Genomic DNA, 24,372 nt, shown 5'->3' with positions numbered 1-24,372 from the left:
AAGCCGGTGACCAGCTTGGTCTCAAATGCCCTTGTCCCTTCAGAGTCTCAGGAGGGATTAAGGGCTGAGGACAAGAGAGCTGACAATGTCGTTCGTCGGGCTCACCAGATGGCGGCCTGGGCCGTAAGAGCTGCGTCGGCGGCCTCATTTTTTAATAGGGCTACGATCCTCTGGATACAAGAGCTCCAATCCAGAGTCGATCCACAAGATGGGAGACTTCGCCAGGACCTGAACAAGCTGTTGGCGGCCACGGAATTCTCCACGGATGCCACAGTCAATGCGGCTAAGTTCGCCTCTAGGGCAATGGCGTCGTCGGTAGCTTCCCGTAGGCTCATTTGGTTGCGGAATTGGCAGGCCAATGTAAAATCCAAGTGGGCCCTTGCCTCTTCACCCTTCAGGGGCAAGAAACTCTTCAGGGAGGTCCTGGACGATGTGCTAGTGGAGGATAAGGATAAGAAAAAGGTTATGCCTAGATCCAGCAGGAAACAGGAGAAACGCTTTAATCCTTATCAGAGGAGACAGCCCTTTCGGTCGGATTCATCCTCGACCAGTAATCAGATGTCGAGGCCCTACTTTCAGGGATCCTTTGGACAGGGTTCCTTTCGATCAGACAGAGCCGCACGAATCCCAGCGACCAATTAGGTCCCACAGAGTGGGCCTTCTCCGGGTCCCGTCAACTAAACAATGCCGGTTGGTGGGTTCCAGGGGAAGAGCCTTCTCTGTGGCGGCACCGGCTCTCTGGAACCAACTCCCCCCGGAGATTAGAACTGCCCCTACTCTTCCTGCCTTCCGAAAACTCCTTAAGACCCACCTTTGCCGTCAGGCATGGGGAAACTAAACATCTCCCCTGGGCACGTTAATTTATACATGGTATGCTTGTGAGTGTGTTTGCTATTACATGGGGTTTTTCTTAAATCGTTAAATATTTTAATTAATTGCATTGTTGTGACTGTTTTACTTGTTGTGAGCCGCCCCGAGTCTTCGGAGAGGGGCGGCATACAAGTCCAACTAATAAATAAATAAATAAATAAATAAATGCGGAAGATTCTGGAGCAAAGGGCGGAGGTGCTGTTGCTGGCCCCTTACTGGCCTCGCCGCATTTGGTTTGCGGATTTGATGCAACTGTCAGTGTCGCCCCACTGGAGAATCCCGGACCACCGGATCTCCCTCTCCCAGGGCTCAATGTCACATCCAGAGCCTCAGTGGTGGCAGCTGACCGTGTGGCGATTGAGCGGGAACATCTAAAACGCCAAAATGTGCCAGACACAGTCATCGATACGATTCAGGCTGCTCGCAGACCTTCGACAAGAAGAATTTACCAAGCGACCTGGGCTTCCTTTTGCAAGTTCTGCGAGGAAAGGGAGGTGGATCCACAAAGGGCCTCCCCTCTCATGGTCTTAAGCTTTCTTCAGGCTGGCTTGGAAAAGGGACTCGCACCTAACACGTTGCGTCGTCATGTGGCCGCTTTATCCACGATAATAGGAGGAGACAGTTACCGCCCCCTCACCAGACATCCTTGGATTAGGGACTTCTTAAAAGGGGCCGCCAACATCAGGCCACCTCCGATACATCGGTTCCCGTCCTGGGATTTGTCTTTGGTGTTACATGCTTTAACTTGTCCTCCATTCGAACCGTTTCGCCATATTCCCCTTCGAATGTTGACGCTCAAGACTGCCTTCTTGGTGGCGATCACATCGGCCAGGAGGGTCTCTGAGATTGCTGCTTTCTCCACCAGGAAAGACCTGTGCAGGTTTCACCCGGATAGAGTGGTCTTGCGGCTTGATCCAGCATTCCTCCCAAAAATCAACTCCACCTTTCACAGGGCACAGGAAATAGTCCTACCGGATTTCTGTGCCCATGGGACTCATCCTTCAGAGCTGTGGTGGCATAAACTCGATGTGAGATGAGCTTTGAAAATTTATATCCGCAGGACTCAGGAATTCAGAGTGTCAGAGGCTTTGTTTGTGTCCTTTGCAACTAGATCGTTGGGCACCAAAGTCTCTTCTCAGACCATTAGCCGCTGGTTGCGTGAGTGTATTGCAGAGGCTTACAAGACTAAGGGTTCTCGTGTACCACAGGGTCTCACTGGACATTCTACATGCAGTACGGCTACTACAGCAGCCTGGAGAACTCAGGCTTCGTTAGAGGACATTTGTAGGACAGCCACTTGGGCGGCTCCGTCCACATTCGTCAGACATTATCGGATTGACTCCTTTACTTCCGCGGAGGCAGCTTTTGGGAGGAGGGTATTGCAGCGGGTGTGTTCCTTTTCAGAGCCCCCGGTCCAGCCTTCTCCCTCCCTTTGTTAATATCTTGGGTATATCCCATCTTGGACTCTCCTTGCAAGTGCATTGGAGAAGGACCGTTGAACTTACCTGAACGGTCTTCTTGATGCACTGCAAGGAGAGTCCAATCCCGCCCGAATTCGGGACCGGGGCTCCTGTTGGAGGGTTGTGTGTGTTTTTATCTTTACTAGTTACCTTGAATGTTTCAATAAATTTTGTTAGCTTTACTGCTCCTTCGTTTCCTTTAGACTGGAGGGCTAAGGGGGCGGTGCCAGCCTAATATTTAAATTAAACTCAGTCCCGACCAATCAGACTGTAGAATTACCCATCTTGGACTCTCCTTGCAGTGCATCGAGAAGACCGTTCAGGTAAGTTCAACGGTCCTTATTTTGGCAATCAGAACCTAAACATTAGGGGGCCCTATTATTCTTTGTTAAAGCCTATGTCTCTTTTCATTACAGCTATTTAAATGTAAGTATTGCCATTTTTAATTTCACTTTATTCGATTATATACTTTATGGATTATAATCCACCGTGAGTTATACCCTTCTAGGTCCATTTGGCATTTGGGGTGGAACCGCCTAATCAGCTCCACCTCCCTGCGATGGAGGATTGGAGTCATAAGTAGTGTTGGCCAAACCGAACTCGCACAATTCAGGTCCGTACTGAATTTTGCGATGTTCGGTATGCCAGACCTGAACTGAATTTTTTTAAAAATCTGTGTCGAAGTTCGGGGTTCGGGTTTGAGGTTCCCTCAAACAACATGAAATGCCGCCGCCCAGGAAGAGAGTGGAATTCCAGGGGCGGAGTTTTGACATCACGTATACTTCTTCCTGACCTCCCTTTACTAGCTTAAAAGAAAGCCCAGAAACATAGCTAATTCTATAGCGTAATTGTTAGTTCTCTTGACTTTGAATCTGTTGATCGGGGTTCAAATCCCAGTGGAACCACCTTTTTTTTTTTAAAAAATTAAATTTTATTTATTTATTATTAGCATTAGTAGTATTAGTATTATTAGTATCATCATCATCATCATCATGCTTCTTTATATAATAAAAGGGGTTTGGGTCCTTTTAATCCCTTCTTAATGGGAAAAAAAGAAACATTAAAAATACCCTCCAGCTCTTGGAGAGCAAAAGGGAACCTTCCCGATGTGCCCATGGAAATAATTAATAAATGATGATGATGATGATGATGATGATGATGATAATCATCATTTATTTATTTATTTATTTATTTATTTATTATTTGGATTTGTATGCCGCCCCTCTCCGAAGACTCCGGACTCGGATTATAATTTATCATAATAAATTAAAAAAAATTAAAAAATTTTTTTTAAAAAAAAAAGGTGGTTCCACCGGGATTTGAACCCTGATTGGCAGATTCAAAGTCAAGAGAGCTAACAATTATGCTATAGCTTCTGGGCTCTTTATTAAGCTAGTAAAGGGAGGTCCTTTTTTAAAAAAAAATTTGGTTAACCAAATTCAACCCATTTCCAAACCTTACTTTTCTTTTGGTGGCTTCTCCAAATCTGATCATACTCTGTTCTATTTTGGGTGAGTGGTCCTAGAAAGAGGTCTAAAGTCTCTTGCTGTAATTTCTTTCTAACATTTGTTGGGTTGATCTAACAACGGCGTCCCCTACCCTAATCAAGTATATTTCCTGGGTAAGACTACTAAACAAATCATATTTTTTTTAATTGCATAGCTTTAATAAAAAGCTGCCTCTTTGTTACTTGCTGAAAAGCCCAGAGATCATGTATTATACTTCTTCCATGACAAATTAAGAGAAAGACGACATGCCTGTTAACAGCATGTTAAATATATTCCAGTACTCATCTCTGCCCATTATCTCTCCCTCGTTTATATTCTAGTTTGTTTTTTTATAACCACTCATACAGCATACAGAATTTAAAATAAGATTGCTTGTAAATTATATGACTAAAACAGGGCATGATGTGGCAATAAAAGTGATGAAGAATCTAATTAAAATGGTATTCTGGAGTTTGTAGGAAAGATTGTGCCACATAGGACTGCAATGTAGCGGATCTAAATTTTTGCCTAAAATTTGCTGACAAAGCCAGTGGTAGAGACCTTTGGAGAAGGCTTATAATGGCCATTTTCAAGTATACAAAGCCCCAGCCTTTTATTTATTTATTTATTTATTTATTTATTTATTTATTTATTTATTTATTTATTTATTTATTTATTTATTTATTTATTTATTTATTTATTTATTTATTTATTTATTAGATTTGTATGCCGCCCCTCTCCGCAGACTCGGGGCAGCTCACAACAAAATAAAACAGTTCATGACAAATCTAAATTATAATTTAAAATATTTTAAAAAACCCATTTACTAAACAAACATACATACAAACATACCATCCATAAATTGTATATGCCCGGGGGAGATGTCTCAGTTCCCCCATGCCTGACGACAAAGGTGGATTTTAACGAGCTTACGAAAGGCAAGGGGAGTAGGGGCAGTTCTAATCTCTGGGGGGAGTTGGTTCCAGAGAGTCGGGGCCACCACAGAGAAGGCTCTTCCCCTGGGGCCCACCAACCGACATTGTTTAGTTAACGGGACCCGGAGAAGGCCCACTCTGTGGGACCTAATCGGTCGCTGGGATTCGTGCGGCATAAGGCGGTCTCGGAGATATTCTGGTCCAATGCCATGAAGGGCTTTAAAGGTCATAACCAACACTTTGAATTGTGACCAGAAATTGATTGACAACCAATGCAGACTGCGGAGTGTTGGTGAAACATGGGCATACCTAGGTAAGCCCATGACTGCTCTCACAGCTGCATTCTGCATTTAATTTAGGTTGCAGCTGTAATACCCCAAAATAAGAGCAGGATTTCAATCATGAAGTTGTGACCCCCACTTTGACATTTTTAGCACTGCCCCCATGGACATCTCTGAAATTGACGAAGGTCTTTTAAAGGGAAGGGTATTTGGTTGTGTGCAGGGCCTGAATCACAAGTGTGTTAAGGGCCCAGTTTCCTGACTGTATTAACATCCATATTAACCCTTTCACTTAGTGCAATATATATTTAATTATGCTTGCTACTGATCTAGGTACCCTTGATCAGCGAAAAACTAATAACTTCACCAAATGATTTCAACTACTTAGACAAAATTATTAACATTTCAATCCAGTCTCTGCAAATCTGCCTGAAGTTTACTTCTGTTAAATTAAGTGTCAATCCCTATCTTCCTAAGGAATTGATTTATCATGACTGCTCATTTCTGCACCTTTTCCAGGTTCCAAAACATTTTTGAACATGACAGTTTATAGATTTAGACCGAAGTGTTGGGATGCCATCAAATTTATATTCAATTATTTTCTCTTCATCTTAAATATAGCTTGTGTCTTTCTAGCTCTCATTAACAAGAACTATCCTACAAAATTAGTTCCAGGCTTTATACCTACATAATCCTCTTGGGTAATTAATGTTTGCTAGAAGGGGCAGGGCACGTATGAAACAAACCAACATAGTGCATTACATATAAGAAACAACTTATTTTTTAGCTATGATAACTTGAAATGAAATTTATTTGCACTGAAATAGTATAAACTATTGTATATGCAAGTGTATAAATTGACTAATCATATTTCCAAAAGGTAGATCTTAAGTTCATTTTCAAGGTACATATTTTTATATTCTAAACTTTTAAAAAATGAAATAATTTGTAAGAGTAGAAAAAGAATAAAATTTACCAAAGTGTACTTTACAAGAAATATTTATAAAAACAATTAAATCCTTGCTTGTGAGAATTTTTTTAGTAAAGGCAGTTCTTTTAGTTACTACTTTTCCCTTTTCCAGGTGAAAACGTTTCATAGATTTATTCAATTGTTTGTAGAGCATTACTGGTATTTTTCTTATTATGTTTTATATGCAACATTATGTTTAAAATGTAAGAGCAGGCAGGCCCTACCACTTAGATAATGTATGCCTTCAAAACCATATTGGAAATTTGTTCTTTGAACAAGAGCATCACCTATATTGAGGCATCAGTTGACCCTAGTCAAACTAGCAAGCACTATGCATAAGCATTTGCTGTATTTGAACCATCTTCAGAATTCATTCAGGTGAGGGAAGGGGAGAGGAGGGGAAGGAAGGAAGGAAGTAAGTATTTTATGTCCTCCCTAAAATAATATTTATTTTCACCATTTTATGGGTAAAAGTGTCGTAATACAATACTGTGAATTTGATTTGTTGTGATAAATTTCAAAAAGAGAAAAAATGCCAGATTTCTTTAAAATAATATTTATTTGCAAAATAATAAAATATTAAAAGGGCATATTGCTATGTATAAATTGGAGGCACATTGCTTCTTGTGCAATTAGCACTCTGAAGTATGTAGTTATTCAATTGGAAAATATATAATTTTGGGGGAAATGTATTTTCTTTCCACCACTATCCGGATTTTCTTATGGCCTAGATAATTTTATCCTATTAACATCAAACATCAAGGTAACTTTAGAATCTTGCATCTGCATTATTTCTAGGAAGGCATACTATAATTGGTAATGACAGTAATTGGCATTATATGGTTTAATTCAATTTCCTCTTCAAGGAACAAAACCTTTTAACCAACCATTCCACTCTTATTTCTATATTTATTTGTTATGTTACTAAAAGTGCTATACGGCAGATAATGTAGTCATCAATTTTCACAAATTAACTTATTAGTATTATTTTACCTCTGAACTTCTGAAGACCAAAACCATCTCACAAAGTTTTAATTCCTTATTGATAGAGTTTCAGTTTTTAATTAAAATGCTATTTGGATGGGAGAAAAAACATAAGAAATGGAAAGAACAGACTTCAAGTAAGACTGAGAACTTTTGTTTTTTTTCTAAGAAAGGAACATTTTGTACCCTAAATAAATGTGATACAAGAAATTGAAATGTTTTTCAAACATCATAAATGTTAATTCTATCCTCTGAAATTTTAACTGAGATCATCTGGATGTTTCAGTTTTGGAACGGATTATATAATTGATTTGTTGTGGTATAGTTCAGGATGCGGTAAAATCAGACTTATGGAACGCTGCAATTTTAACTGAAGTTTAGCACTTATACTATTGGTCTATATTTAAACCCTTAATATATGAACTGAAAATGCAATATAGCAAGACATTGGAAAAGGCAGAACATAGAAGAAGAGTTTTCTCACACATTAGCCTGGTCTTGCTCCCATCCCTGCTTTACACCATACTCCAGCTCACTGAGACTGGATACACCGATAGCCGCCATCACCCCAGAGACCAGCCAATAATAAATATTGCTTCTACCACCCGACATGTTTTCTACCACCACGCTAGCACTTGTCAGCCCAGCACCCAGCAGCTGATGGGTGGATCCAACCCAGCATATGCCACGGTCATTGGTATCATTGCTATGGCTACCACCAAGAGCTGATTTCTATATCTAGCCAGTCAGCTCTAGCTCATGGACCATTTTTTAATTCTAATTTTTCCCACAGGATCATTCCTTACCAACTGCTCTGGAGGCGTCAATTATCCCTCCTGCTAATTGAAAGCTCCAAAAGATCCTCTCTGCTCCTTCCACAGCCTTCATCCCCCAACCCTCGCCAATATACTGAAGCATTTAACTCCGGTGCCTGCTTTGGCACCAGTACAGAAAAAGAAAAAAAGGGGACTCAGCTGACCCTATCACATGATTTCTCCATTGTTGAGAGTAACATGTGACAAGTAGAGAAATAGAGAAAAAGAGGGAGGGAGAAATTTATTTATTTATTTTTATTTATTTATTTATTTTGTCCAATACACAATGAGGGTTTTAGTGGGTATATATCTATATACACATAGTAAATACATGATGAAGGTTATAGAGGAGATACTCATAGTAAAATATACCCGAGAAAGAATAGAAAAGAAGGTATAGTAATAGAACATATCAATGAAAGAATAGAAGAGGAGATATAGGAATAGAAGAAAGGTATAGGAGATATAGGAGAGCAATAGGACAGGCGATGGAAGGCACTCTAGTGCACTTGTACTCGCCCCTTACTGACCTCTTAGGAATCTGGATAGGTCAACTGTAGATAATCTAAGGGTAAAGTGTTGGGGGTTTGGGGATGACACTATGAAGTCTGGTAATGAGTTCCATGCTTCGACAACTCGGTTATTGAAGTCATATTTTTTACAGTCAAGTTTGGAGTGGTTAATATTAAGTTTAAATCTGTTGTGTGCTCTTGTGTTGTTGTGGTTGAAGCTGAAGTAGTTGCCGACAGGCAGGACGTTGCAGCATATGATCTCAGAGATGCTTGAAGCTACTCAGATTTTGCAGGAGAGGCGGAGTAAAGACACCGACACGAGCTGGATTTAAAACTGGGTCATTTTTATTAAAATAAATTTGCATAATTTATTTAAATAAATTAGCATAATTAGCATAATTAACTTATGACCCTAACAAGGACCCGCAGGGTCAAACAAATGCTTCCGGGGCGGAAAATGACGTAGAATAAACTTCTGGGGCAACTTATGGGCATAGCTCCATGCTAATCCAGGTGAGGGACCACTCCCTCACCTGAGACCTTGCCATGCACTTGCATGTGGGAGGTCCCGCCGGCTAACCCCTACAAGGGGAATTAAATGGGCAGGACCGAAAGACAGGTTCCCCCCAACTGCTCAGGTCGTCAAAACCACAAGCCTTTGGAGAGAACCTGTCAATCATCCCCAAAGATGCCCAACGGAGAACACGCAGTTGCTAAACTACCACCCAGTTTTCCGCCCCTAACCTGCCTACCCAAATGACCAAAGGTAAGCCAATTAACCTAAAACAAAGGCAAGCACCCCCTAGCCGCTTATCCGTCTCCAGTGTGGAATAGGCGAAAAAACGGTCCTAGCCAAAGCGCCAGGACCGCCAAAAATTCCTATTCAGCCCCCTAGGGCGACCCTGGTGGCACACTGCAAGATAGGGAGGGAGGGCGGGCGGGTGTCTGCAGCATGTAGTCCGGACGAAAAGGCCGATTTCGAGCCTGCCCGCCCTTATATAGAGCCGGCAGGCTCCGCCTGGACTACGTCACATCAGGCCACTCTGGCCTGATTATCGGCCGAGATCTCGTGAAATCTCGCGAGATCTCGGCCGAACCAACATGGCAGCTGCCGCCGGTATCCGTGTCCCCCGGTGCCTCCTGCAAAATGCGCCGGGGGATAAAGACCACCGGTGGTATTTTATAAGGTTGCCTGTTTCTGAAAAGGGAAAGAGAAGGAAACAAAGCAGGAAATTGTGTTATCAGTCCCCCCCCCTCTCACTTTGCAGATTTGTTCATTATTTGAGAACCACAAAGAAAGAATTAGGAGCAGGATCTAAAGATAAGAGCCCAAAAGTTACATTATAATCAAAGTACTCATGTGACTATGTAGGTTAAGGTATAAAACAATTTTTGGAGCAAGTCATAATCCACGTGTAATCTAAAACATCAGGGATTCTTGAAACATCACACTAAACCGAAGCACATGAATCAGTCATGTATAATATGTAATTGACATATTTTCCTGAATATCCATGTGAGGACCTGCAGATTGGTTTGAAACTATTAAATAGAGTGAGATACTTTCAAACCTCTTCTTCTGTGTGGCATAAATAGGAAATGGAGAGGAGAAAAACAAAGCAGGTGGAAGAGAATAAAAACAGGCAATCCAGGAGAGAAGAAATTGATGATTTTAACACTTGTACAGTATTATGAGGGTAGATATTGATCAAGCAGTGAAAAAAGAACTGAAGGAAAAAGGAGGGGGGAATTAACCTTGTGCTGCTCCCTGGTTTCTCAGTATATGCACTCCCAGCCTTCACTGCTGCTATAATAATATTCATACTAATAAAATTTAATGACTGAAGAATTCTGTAAGCTAGTTGGATAAACGATGTTGCACAGTATGTCAGACGTTCAGCTTTTCAGAAGGAAATTTTGCCAAAGTGAGACTGGCAAACTTTGTTTGCTCTGCAGATGGTGTACGAGTCTCTTGTGGTATCATATTAAATTATATAGGCAGTCAGTCAACTCTATAATGCATTGAGCTTAGAGGTGCAATATGCATTGAGTGTTCTATCAAGAAATGGATACGGAAGCATAATACAGCTATGCAAGACAGCAAAAAGAGAGAGCGGTTAAGAAGACGACTTCTTAGCTGTTAAAATGAGGATTTGGATAGTGTACAATGGGATGTGGAGCATTTTGCCTCAAAGGTAAGGGATGATGCAGTGATTTTTTTCCCAGGCTTATTGCTGTGACTGATTTTCTACCCAAAGGATTTGGATGTTTTCTTTCGGTTGCTACATTTTAATTTTTCCGATAGCTAATACTGCTTTTATGTTGCATTACCTTTCTGTTATATCTTGTGGTAGTAACAGCTATTGAGGTCAACAGTTGAAATTACCTCAAATAAACTGAAAAAATGTGTGTGGGGGGGAAGGGTTCCTTTTAAAAAGAAATCTCAGACCAGCAATAACTAAAATTCAGGGCCATACAAAAGAAAGTTGGTTTTTCTTTATAGGTGTTTTTCATAATGTAGCCCTTCCCAACTCTGTCAAATTTGCTTCATGTTTTGTTTGTTGGTTTTTAAATCATCAAGCACTTTTTAATTTCAGGCCCTCTTTATTCTGGGAATAGCTGACCTCTCACAGTTGTGTATTATTGTGTCTGAATGTGAGAGTCTCTATTGTGAACAGCTGCATGTATCCTTCATGTTTAAACACACAGAGAAAAATCAGGAAAATATATTGGATAAACTAATATCATTGTGCATGCATGTCTATGATATTTAAAGCTGAAGTTTTAAAGAGTGAATTTCCTAACTAGAAAGAGAATAGTTGACAGTGATAATAGTCCTACTACTGGCATTAAATGATATGTGCTGAATATGTGCATCAGATTATTTCAGAATCACAGTGGGGTTGGATGTAAATTCTCATGAGCAGACTTCCCAAATGGGTTGTCCTACTGGAAATGGGAAAAGGTAATTTTTGCCAATCCCATCTTCTTCCAATGTTGACCTGGGGGGATATGTGGTCTTCCAGAGAATTTGAGAAGTGGTACAAAAGGCTGCAGAGTTAAAGGAACATTGATCAAATTCTTCTTTGCTTCAGTACGGCTCTTGTTCCTGCATTCCCATTCGCAGAAAGATTATCCCTGGATATAACCTAGTAGGACTATCAGACTTTCAGACTGAAACACAAAATGTGATTCAGAAGACATGTGTGTATGTATAGCGCTATTGGAATGTGTTTTTTCTTGGGCTCACACTGCTATTTTCCACAATTGAGGTACAAACCCATGACAAGTTGTACTTAGATATTGGTTTTTATGTCAGGAGCTATTTATGTGCCCAATGTAAAATCCAATCTGTATTTAGAATAGAATAGAATTCTTTATTGGCCAAGTGTGATTGAACACACAAAGAATTTGTCTTTGGTGCATATGCTCTCAGTGTAGGTAAAAAGTCAAGAATCATGAGGTACAACACTTTAAAGTTTAGACCTTTGAATCTAGCTCTTCTTTCAACTTTAATATTTAAGAGCATTGAAACATCATCTGCACCAGTAGTGGGTTCTAAAACTCTTTACTACTGGTTTGCACATGCACAGAAATGTCCCATGTGAGTGGAGCCTCCTGCCACCAGCGCTATTGGCTCTAAGAACCAGTTCGAACCGTGAGCAACCCACCACAAACCTGCACACTAGATTCAGGTTTTCTGTTTAAAACGTACATGCCTACCTATTATAAACCCAGCTTTTCCATGTTATTATCTAGGATTTCTTCTCTCTTCTTCCCAAAATTCTTTCCTAAACCATTCAAGAATCTAGTCATGAAAAGCAAGGATTGGAGGCTTAGATCCTTAAATCTTTTTCCTTTTAAATGATGGATTTCTTAGCCATCTTTGAAAACTCTGATTTCTATCTGATCCCTATCTATCTATCTATCTATCTATCTATCTATCTATCTATCTATCTATCTATCTATCTAATCTATCTGTCTAATCTATCATCTGTCTGTCTGTCTGTCTGTCTGTCTGTCTAATCTATCTATCTATCTATCTATCTATCTATCTAATCTATCTATCTATCTATCTTATCTTATTTTATCTATCTGTCTAATCTATCTATCTATCTATCTATCTATCTATCTATCTATCTATCTATTTATCATCTATCAAATTTGTAGGCCACTCTTCTCCAGGGGATTCAGGGCAGCTTATACAATAAAATCAATACAAAATTATAGATAAAATTATAAACTCCCACCCTAAAATCCGAGACTTAAAATTCCCAAGGTTAAACCCATTCATCCAAACTCATCCAATCCCAATCATAACATCGGCCAGAGCAGGATGTCAACGCTCAACGGCCCCAGGCCTGCCGGCAAAGGTGCGTTTTCAAAACTTTACGAAAGGCCAGAAAGATGGGGGTAGTGTTGTAAATTACTTGAAGTTGTTCTGAATCCAGCAATATAGAAATATAATAAATATAACACAACAAGGAGGGTTGCTTTACGCAAGTCATTTTTTTTCTCTTTTCAGGTGAAAATACAAATATAAAAGTAGTATTGAAGTTATAATGAGAATGGAATTAATTGTCTTTGCTGGAAGAATAATTACATAGTGAGCATCTTATGTTATTCTTTCCTTTAATCAATATTGTTGTGACACTGATTGGCTCCATATAATCAAAGGGAGAACAAAACAAGGATGGAATAAAACAGTGAACAGTTGAGAAAAATGCAAGGCGCTAGGCAAGCGCTGGGTTGCTCCTGGTTTGTCCTGGTTCTCTGCACTGGCAGTGCCGTGGCGGGAGGCCCCACCCATTCACCCAGGATGCAGAAGTGTCGCACATGTGCATGAGTGCAAGTGAGAACCTGTAGCAACGGGTTTTAGAACCCACCACTGTGTTAGGCCTTTAATTTGCATTATATTCCAAACAATTATGTGCTGTTGTTTTTCTGACTTCTTATTAGTTATGTTTTATTTAAAAGACAAATTATGCAACCATGGAAAATGGGCATTTCTGAGAATAAGTAGTAATGCATCATCATCAGATTGATGCCTGTTATTCTCATACTGTATTCACTTTTATAAGTGATTGGCTTGGAGTCAGCAATTAATGGATGTGGGACTCAGCTCTGCTACAGATGGTTTGCTGAAAAATATTTTCAGTTGTAAACATATCTCCTCTTCCTTCCCTTATCAAGTCTTTTAATAATGAATGGACATTTATTGCTTAACAATGTATGGTTTACATTCTGAAGACACTGTTTTGAATGAACACCTCACAAACAGCCATCTGTGTAATTGCAAATATATTTCTATGGGTGTTGTGAAATAAATATTTTGTTCCCAATAATACACTTACACATTTAATTATCTGTTGTTAGCATTTTGTTGCTAAGCTCAAAACTCTTTTTATATCGTGTGTATATGTCAGTATTTTATATTTGAAAGTTACACATTATGTATAACAAACGAAGTGAAATCTAATGTGTGCATACAAGTATTCATGCAAACTAAACATGTGGCATCTTCTTAGTATTTTTCTAGTTACCTTCACAATATAACTCTAAGTCAATCAAAGTTCTTGAAATCAAACTGTCCACTTAGGAAGCAACAATGATTGACAATCAATTTCACATGCTGTTGTGCACATTCAACTTTGTACAGAACAATGTATTCAATGAGAATATTTCACTCATTCAGATCTAGGTTGTGTTATTTGAATGTTCCCTTTATTTTTTTTTAGCAGTATATTTATTTTTGAAACTAGAATGGTACATTGGTTTTAATAAATATCAACATTTATTCATCCTGTTTTGTTTTTAAAATATGTATTAATAAACAATAATTATAAAGCTTGATTAAAAAATAAAACCGCACATTTGTCCCACCTATATGAAATAAAACTCTGCCTTTGCATACGTAATTGTTTCTGAAAACTGGATAGGAAAAGAGGTGGTATTTTACACAGAGAGTGGAGGGAAGGCGGGAGGGAGGGAGAGAGGTAGGAGGACTGGAGGCATATTACGCCTGTAACTAAGCAGTGTTGATGCCATTCCCCCCCCCCCGCCCCACAATGTTCAATGTTCACAGTCTGTGTACCTGATGGCTTTAGGCACTTGGTGTACTTTATTGCTTTAATCTATCTGTAACCAATTGCCAATGGCACTTTTAGACAGTATTACTTGTATTCATAATCAATATAGGTCAATATTAAAAAAGCAGATATATTGTCTTCTATAAATGCTTTGAACGGTGGCAGGTAAATGCATCTAAATTAGTAAATAATTGTAATGTGCATAAAATACCAATGCCCAATCCTCTATAGCAGTCACCTTTAGAAGAATCATTTATTCTTAACTATCTTTATGAGCTAGAAAAAGGAAATGTCTCAACCCTTTATCATTTTGGAGCAAAGCATTTTACCTAGATCTCTCCAGCGTAGATTACTGAATGTCCTGCTTTGGAAAAGAAAGGAGACTTGTACGTCCTGATCAATAAATGTGGCTAAAATAATCATATATGGCATTTGATAGTATTGATCATGATCTTTTCGTAATGATGTAATTTTGATTGTTTTAATGATAGTGGGTTTTTAGCTATAGTTTTTAATAATTAGATTTGTATTTTATTGTTATTGTGAGCCGCTCCGAGTCTTCAGAGAGGGGCGGCATACAAGTCTAATAAATAATAATAATAATAATAATAATAATGTTGTTGTTGTTATTATTATTATTACTATTAATATTACTATTATTATTTTCCCTTATCATACCTTTCTGGCTTGGATTTATGAGGCACATTTTGAGTCTTGTCTATCTAAGTAATATGGGGTGATTCACTTCCACTCCACAAGCTGATAATCCTCAGAGGATGTGTTTATCGGCACACATGGAGCGATGTAAACCACTGAAATAAGCCATTTGTATAATGAATCTCATTATCTACAGTTTGTGAATTACAGACAACACTGCCTTTATTTTCCACTAATTCTTGGCCTTGGAAGCTATGGAACTCAAAAATTGCCACACATATTCAGTTCTTGGATGAGGGAGAGCAAAGGTTAAACTGGGAACTTGATATTTCTTTGTCAGCGTTCCAAATAGCATCCGAGAAATCAGAGTCCAAGGCTTTGCCTTCTTCAAAATTCCAATTTATTAACAGGGCCATGTTAGCACAACTGGAGAAACCCGAATCTAAAGTTACAAGGATATCTCCACCTGGGTTAGAGTTCATTTCCTTGCCCTCCCACAAGCCCATTACATGAACCATACATCTTCTGCCAGCGTATCCTGCAACTCCCAGCAGCTTCTGGCCAGATGCTGAACAAAGGCTGACCTTGAGAACCTAAAAGAAATGTGTCATGGCATGTAGCTAACCCCCACCCCCAAGTTTCCACAGCAAGAAACATTCCAAAAGAACCTAGCATAAGGTGGCAGGCCAAAAACTCCAAGCATTCTGGTTTCAGCCTGACACTTTGGATTGGAAATATTATTTGAGTAATGGAATGCCACTGTTGTTGGATGGGGTTACATAGGATGTTTCTGGATTCAGTGTTCTTGTGTAGGTTGATCTGGTGTGCTTTTGACAAATCCCATCTTATGTATTAATTAAAGTGCCTCCAGTCCTGACGAGGATTAGAAATCGGGACCATGGGGAGGAGTAGCAGCTTCAACTACTCGCTGCGGCTACACAATGACAATTGTGCGGCAGCCCGAGCGGGGACTTTCCTGGGTGTGGATGAGAGGCGGCCTGCTATTGGTTCATCGCTAGTGGTCGGGATGAATCCTAGAAGGTGATTGGTCAGTGAGCGTTCCCTGTGCCTCCATTCTTCCTGTCGCTAATAGCTGGAGGGATTGTGAGGGGAAAGTTTATGTTTGGATGGAGGCGGCTGGTGGGCTGGATAAATGGCCTACGCAGGCCATATCCGGCACACGGGCCGTAGTTTGGGGACCCATGTTTAATTTCCCCACGGCATACCTGACTATGACTCACGGCACACTAGTGTGCCGTGGCATACTGGTTGAAAAACACAGTGCTAACCAAATAGCAATCCAACTGTACATAAGGACTAAATGATAAGGATTATGTTTACAGAATTATGAAAATATATGTGACTTCCTCTTCCAGTTCTTTTTGCTAGTTAGGAAAGATCAGTAATTGCTTGCCAAAGCAAACAAAGACTTCCCTCCCACTTTCCCAGGCTTTTAAAAAATGATAACTGTAACTGTTGTGCAGCACAGTGTGTGGTTAACTGTTAGTAGTAGCTTCTTTTTTCTTCTTCCCTGTAATCTGAAATAAAGTAATAGGAAGCCTTCAAGATGGAATGTTTGAAATCACTAATGAAAGGAAATATAAATAGGTATCAAAAGACATGAAAAAGTCTAATAAAGCACAGCATGGAGGACATGCCTGCATATACTAAAGAAATTAAGCTAATTTAAACCTTGCAGGCACTGCTATTTATGCCTTCCAATAGACTCATCAGTTTCTAGGAATTTTAAAGGGCAGAATTTATTTATACACTTTTATTTGGGGAAAGAAAGCTGCTTCTAGATTAATGATGGACAGGAATGTATTGTTCATTGTCAATTTTTGTGTCAGGTCCTTCAAATTGGAGGTAGCGTTGGAGGTAATTAATAGGTTAGAAATTCAATTCCACAAATATGAAGAGTTCCACAGATATAAGGGATCAAGAGAATGGCATTCCTTCAAAACATGGGTGCCAGACTTAAGGCCTGTCGGCCAGATCTAGCCCATGGCATCATCCTGGAGACAGCAAAGGACCAGTCTGTGGTGCCTCTGCCAGAACGCCCCCCCCCCCGCTCTTTTTTTGCTGGCAGAGGGCTGGCAATTCAAACTAAAAACAAAACAAAAGGAGAAATGTTTTCCCCTTTGCATTTGACAATACTGTACAAGGAGGGACAGGAAAGAAGAAAGACAAAAAGAAGGAAAGATAGGAAGCGAGCAAGGAAGGAAAAATATGGAAAGGAGGAGGAAGAAAGAAGGAGGAAGGAAGGAAGGAAGGAAGGTTATAATGACAATGAGATAGGGACTCAGGAAAATTCTGCCTTAGCACTTGGCCACAACAGGTGCCCTGACATTTATTTATTGATTGATTGATTGACTTGATTTGATTTGATTTTTATGCCGTCCTTCTCTTTAGACTCAGGGCGGCTTACAACATGTTAGCAATCGCACTTTTTAACAGAGCCAGCATATTGCCCCCACAATCCGGGTCCTCATTTTACCCACCTCAGAAGGATGGAAGGCTGAGTCAACCTTGAGCCGGTGATGAGATTTGAACAGCTGACCTACAGATCTACAGTCAGCTTCAGTGGCCTGCAGTAGAGCACTCTACCTTCTGCTCCACCCCAACATGAGTGCCATTGAGCTGGCCACGGCCATCCTAGCCATGCACACACCCTACACCCACATCCTCTGAGGTCAAACAAAACTCTGATGTAGAATAGAATAGAATTCTTTATTGGCCAAGTGTGATTGGACACACAAGGAATTTGTCTTTGTGATATGCTTCAGTGAAATCAAGTTTGCCCCCCCCCCCCCCGTTCCAAAACATTGTATATCTTCCCTGGGCCCCATTCCCACAATATCTATGTAGCAGAAATCTACACACGCGTAAGAGTTACTTTCTGCAGTAATTCTGAAGTAAATCAGAACTGGCATCTTAGATATAACATTTCATCTTGTTCTTCTACTCGGGTCAGTATGACCTGAAATGAAATTTGAGACCTGTAGATTATTTGTCATGCGGATCTCATACGTGTGATTAATTGACTTCCTCATTTGAGGGGTTCTTACTATGAGTGTGGGTTTCTTTTGTTTTCTTTTCTTTTTGCTACACACTGATTATTACATTTAGTTACACCTGTAATGGGCAGCCAAAATCAGATACCGCATGATCACATTGCTTAGCAACTCTGGCCTGCTTGCAATCCCACACTCCCTCTTGCCTTTGTTAAGCAAAAGTCATGGGTCGCCAATAGCAGTGGCTTGCTCCTGGTTCAGCCAGATTCTGTGAACACGGCGTCAGGAGGTTCCAGTCACCCGCCTGGGAGACTTCCGCACATGTGCAGAAGTGTCGTGCCCAAGCACATGCACGAACCGGCAGCAACGGCTTGTAGAACCCACTACTTGTGGTTGAAAACCTGACATTACTGCAACTTTCTGCTTGGCTTTCAAAAAGCAATATCAGTGGGGCTGGAAGTTGTAAGTTCAGGTCAACTTGCAAACAGGACAGAGTACTTATGGGTGCTTCAGGGTAAGGCAGAGGGGTTTCGTGGCAAGTGGGTTTAGGCTAGGGAGAGGTTGCGGTGCACATGAGTGGATATGGGTTGAGGAGGGAGTGTTGTGGTGCAGTTTCAGTTTTTTAAAACTTTCGTATGGAACACATTATTTTGAATGGGTGTATGCATTCTTTGCATGGTTCTTATAATTTAACTGTTTTGTGAGTGACCATTACCTACAAGTCGCTATATGCAATACCAATACTTGAATACAGCTCACCTGTATGGAACCCAGATTGCATAACTGACATTGACACAATTGAGAGAGTCCAGAAATACTTCACAAGAAGATTCCTTCACTCCTCCTCTCAAAACAAACTACCTTACTCCTCAGGTTTCAAATACTACGGCTAGACAATTTACAACTACATTGCCACCGAACTGATTTAACTGTTGCTCATAAGATCATACACCATAATGTCCTTCCTGTTAGTGACTACTTCACCTTCAACAACAACGCAAGAACTTATAATAGATACAAACTAAATGTAAATCGCTCCAAACCTGATTGCAGAAAATGTGACTTCGGCAACAGAGTGATCAATGCCTGGAACTCACTACCGGACTCTGTTGTTTCTTCACCTAACCCCAAAATCTTCAACTTTAAATTATCTACTGTTAACCTCTCCCCTTTTCTAAGAGGTCAGTAAGGGGGGGGGGGGGTTGTATAAACACACTATTGTGCCTACCATCCCTGTCATTCTGTCCTATTATCCTTTTTATCACTTCTTTATACTTTGTCATGTTAATACAAACTATAACTCTATACTTGTTTGACAAATATAATAATTAAATAAAATAAAGTCCTCTAACCTGCTTGCAAGTTGTCCAGGATTTACACTTCCAGCTCTACTAACATTACTTGTTGGAAGCTAGCAGAAAGTTGCAGTCATGTCAGGTCCTCAGTGACCCATGATTTTGGCTTTTTACTGTTGTTTCTTGGTTTTTCATTTTGTTTCCTGCTCACTTTACAATTATCTCACAACATTGGATAAGAACATAAAGTGCACCTCCTTATTGCTACCAAAAGCCCTTGTAACATCAAGAAAGAAAATAAATTTCACTAACCTTTTCCCCACCTTTCCTTTCAGTATCTGAACTACAGGAAGAAGGAATAAATGCCATAAATTTACCACTCAGCCCAATTCCTTTTGAACTAGATCCTGAGGATACTATGCTAGGTAATTTGAAATACTTTTCCCCCCTTTAAACTGGTCATACGTATGGCTTTTTTTTATCATGAGGAATCTTCCTTCATTTCTCTCCCATTTTTTTTTTCAAAGAGGAAAATGAAGTTCGAACTATGATTGATCCCAATTCAAGAAGTGACCCAAAACTACAGGAGCTAATGAAGGTAATACTCGTTCTTTCACTTTCAAACACTTTGAAAGCAGTCCATCAAATTCAGGCAAAATAAAGTAAGCTGTGTTTCATTCTATTCAACGTTTATTTTTGTGCCACTGGATCACATCCATCCTTCTCCCACCACCATTTACTCAAGACTTTACTCACTGTAAAATGTATTTCCTGTGTTTAAGACAAATGGCTTGTGAATCACTAGATTCTTTAGCAGAAAATAGTTTGCGGATTATACCTTTAGCGGTGATTGCTTACCTACATTTTATTTTCTAAATAGTATTCATTTAAAATAGTGTTAATCTTGCTATTTAACTCTGTTAGGCTTTTTATAAGCAATATAAAAGATATAAACAAAAAAATAATCTGAAATGCAACCACAGATGATAGCAGAACAAAAATGAAATAATCCATATTTGCAGCAGAACTAAATATATATATTGACTAAATATCAACAATCTGCATTTTTTAAACCTTAATCATAGGCACCAAAAACTTGTGAAATTAAAATTCTTTAGCATGTGAGAAGAGCGGATTGCAGTTCCATTTCCTCAGAGATGAGGATTTTTTCCCCCAGGTTTGAATGTCAACATTTAAAACCAGACATATTTGAAGTTTTTAAAAGGAACAATGCGTAATTTTTTAATTTAATGGGAATGCCACAGTATAAACTGGAATTGAAAAACTAGCCTTCCATCAGTGGATGGTAATTTCATTTTAATTCATAAAAAGAAGGTGGAAAAACCATTTTTCCTCTGCAGTCCTTCCCATGTGCTCCTGGGAATAAACCCTCAAGAACAGATTTTTGGAGGATTACCAAAGATAGTCATCTTTCCCTTCAATTAATTGGTATGGAATATCCATTTTTTGTGATGAAATAAGATTTAGGTAATTTAGTTGACCAAAGGGAGTTTTCAACATTATTTCTAAACTCTAATTAATGTGATGAGCAGCAGGTTTTTCTTGGTGAGTTGAAAGCCTAATAGGAATTTAATAAAATCAGTGGACCATCTACATTTCATCTGAATCCAACATTAGTGATTTTTGAAGATTAAAAAAAAGATCAGCTCAACACCTAGTACTGCTGAAATTAGATATGATAGTTCTAATAATGCTATTCTAACAATATGTTTAGGAGCGAAATCAAACTGTTCCAAGAGTTCTCATTTCTGAGATAGAAATAATTTCGAAGACATTTCCATGTCCAATTTGTGTAAAGTGGTATTCAAAACTTACATATAGATTTTTAATAGCGGAAAGTGTATCTTCCTGAAAGTTTGAGTTCAACATTTTCTTCTATGAACAAAAAAGAAGAAGCTAAAAATAGAATTTATTGTAAATAATTTATTTGTTGAGAGAGCAAATATTGGAATGTGAAGAACATTCTTTAAAATTTCATTGTTTACTTCGTGTATATTAGGTATATTAATCTTTAGTACTGATTGGAGAACTGGGAAAAAAATGATGTTATTTGTCCCTTCTGAATCATTACAAAAAAGAACCGTTCATAATTGTGCTCATGTGGTTACTGAGAGTTGAATATGACTCGAGGATGAATTTACCTTTACCTCATGCTTAAATATCACTAAATTTAACTACTGGATTACAATAATTATAGTTTAAGTTCCATTGAATTTCACTATTGAATTGCAGTAATTTTATATTTTAAGTCTTACCCAGTAACTTCTAATTTCCGAATCATCATTAAGTAGTTACAATGTCTATGGATAATTGATTAGAAAAATGTGATTTTGCTATAAAGTCATTTCAGTATTTGAGAAGTTGAAAAATAGATAGCTTTTTTTTTAATGGTGTAGCTTAACACATTTGATACATTGTCACATGCACCAGTCATAAATATTAATATTTACATATCAAAATTTTAATTTGTGTATTTAACATAACACATTGCATCTTTGGTGAATTATGTTGAGTTTTTCCCTATTGTTTTGAACATCATACTGTGTTTAGTATAACATACATTTGTGATGATGCATGGTCTCTTAACAAAGGTCTTAATCTTGGTCTCTTAATAAAGGTATTAATAGACTGGATTAATGATGTGTTAGTAGGAGAAAGAATAATTGTAAAAGATCTGGCTGAAGATATGTATGATGGACAAGTACTGCAAAAACTCTTTGGTAAGAACTAATTTTATTTTTATGCATAGTCCAATTTTGCCTTTATATAGAATGGTTTGAAAAACACACACCACAAAATAAGAAAAGAGAGGTTCCTTCTGTTTCCTAAGAATAGTTTCTTCCTACTTTTCACAGATTTTATCCAATGAATAGTCATTGCCTTCTGCTGCACGAATCCCAGCGACCGGTTTGGTCCCACAGAGTTGGCCTTCTCCGGGTCCCGTTGACTAAATAATGTCATCTGGCGGGACCCAGGGGAAGATCCTTCTCTGTGGCAGCTCCGACCCTCTGGAACCAGCTCCCCCCTGAGATTAGGATTGCCCCCACCCTCCTTGCCTTTCGCAAACTCCTTAAAACCCACCTCTGCCGTCAGGCATGGGGGAACTGAAACATCTCCCCCTTGCCCATGTTGTTTTGGTGTTAGATTGATTGTGTGCTTGTTTTTTTAATATTCTGGGGTTGTTTTTTAATGAATTTTTTAGCTTAAAATTGTAATTGGATTGGTGGGTATTGAATTTGCTACTATGTATTGTTTTTACTTTGTTGTGAGCCTCCCCGAGTTTGCGGAAAGGGGCGGCATATAAATCCAATAAATCTAATCTAATCTAATGTCTAAACAGCAAATAACCATTTCTTTTATATTTGTATATTTTAGATTATAATTAATGTAAATTATTTTTACTCAGCAACTTAAACTAGATAGCTCTCTGAAGTTTGACACTTGAAAACTTCAGTTATATACTGAAATTTGTCTTTATGTGGTGCTACCATATAGAATAGAATAGAATAGAATTCTTTACTTGCTAAGTGTGATTGGGCACACAAGGAATTTGTCTTGGTGCATATTTAATGATAGCATCCAGATTTATAGACCGTTTTTGAGAAAAACTATACTATAATTACTATAATTAATATTAATAACATATTCTAGATTGTTTTATCCAGGAAACTCATTAAGGCAATGCTGTCAGATATAATATTTAGAAGAAATAAGTGTTGTTAATAATAATAATAATAATAATAATAATAATAATAATAATTTATTGGATTTGTATGCCAAAATGTATTGAAATCATGCTTTATTAAAATTATTGAAATCTGCAACAGAAGGAAAGGTTTTCCTTACTGAACTTGCTTGGTGAATTGTCAGTGGTTACTTTTGAAATTTTAAATTAGATTATAGAAAATCCATTTTGGAATATGGGGAACAGAATGTCTTCACGTTGAACTTGGTACATAGAGTTGAGGCAGAGATTTGTTGTTTTTTTCTCCCCCCATTATCACTTCAGAGAAGCTTGAGAGTGAGAAACTCAATGTGGCTGAAGTCACACAGTCTGAAATAGCTCAGAAACAGAAGCTACAGACAGTCCTTGAAAAGATCAATGAAACCCTTAAGCTTCCTCCAAGGAGCATCAAATGGAATGTGGACTGTGAGTTACTTATTTACAGTAGAATCTGTATTATATATATATATTTAAAAATGTGTTAAATTTATTAAATAAGAAAAAAGCCAGAAATGTTATGTAACCAGAAGCAAAATTTATTTTATTTATTTATTTTATTTTATTATTTAGATTTGTATGCCGCCCCTCTCCGCAGACTCGGGGCGGCTCACAGCAAAACAAAACAATTCATGACAAATCTAAATATAATTTAAAATATTTAAAAAACCCCATTTACTAAACAAACATACCTACAAACATACCATGCATAAATTGTATAGTGGGCTATGTGTATGAAAACATGAATTTGCACATGTTTGTGAGTGTTTTAGATGTATTTAAAAGCACATGCATACACACACAGACATACTAAGAGAGCAAAAGAAAGAAGCTTGCAATTGTTGGCAAATAATTGGCAATTAAAAGGCTGATAAGTTTAAATTCCAATTGTACATGCCTTGTAGCTTACACGAATGAAGGCAAAGTGTTACATTTGTCATTGAATATTTTCTTCAAAAGCGGAGAGCAGTTTTTTCTGGTTCTGTTATAATTTGGTATGGGTTTTTGTAGAACAATAAGTGCGGAAAAGACATATCCAAGAAAATCTAAAGGAGTTAGTTCACAAGAAAATAAAAATCTATAAAAGATTGTATTATCTCTTGCCCAGAGAATTCTCTCCTTTTCCCCAGACCCAAAAGATACTTAAGACCCAAATTTGAAGTTCCAATGACAGCCATTGCCTCTCCCGCTAGTCATTTGATTGAATTTGGTGTTTGACAGCTGACCCATATTTATCATTTGTAGCACCCCACTACCTTTT

General features: G+C 38.6%; 1 protein-coding gene across 2 annotated transcripts in view; it reads left to right on the top strand.

Moving 5' to 3' along the window:
- The window catches only part of PARVA (parvin alpha), an 87,952-nt gene that overhangs the window by 37,694 nt on the left and 25,886 nt on the right, over window positions 1–24,372 (top strand). For both annotated transcript variants that reach the window (XM_070762927.1, XM_070762937.1), the window contains exons 2-5: window positions 19,705–19,794; window positions 19,897–19,967; window positions 22,008–22,110; window positions 23,400–23,540. In XM_070762927.1, the coding sequence (XP_070619028.1) occupies window positions 19,705–19,794; window positions 19,897–19,967; window positions 22,008–22,110; window positions 23,400–23,540 (405 nt within the window). The remainder of the gene's footprint in view (window positions 1–19,704; window positions 19,795–19,896; window positions 19,968–22,007; window positions 22,111–23,399; window positions 23,541–24,372) is intronic.

The sequence above is a fragment of the Erythrolamprus reginae genome, chromosome 1 (assembly GCF_031021105.1).
Source record: "Erythrolamprus reginae isolate rEryReg1 chromosome 1, rEryReg1.hap1, whole genome shotgun sequence".
NCBI lineage: Eukaryota > Metazoa > Chordata > Lepidosauria > Squamata > Dipsadidae > Erythrolamprus > Erythrolamprus reginae.
The sequence above is the reverse complement of the archived record's forward strand: the minus strand, read 5'-3'. Positions and strand labels throughout refer to the sequence as shown.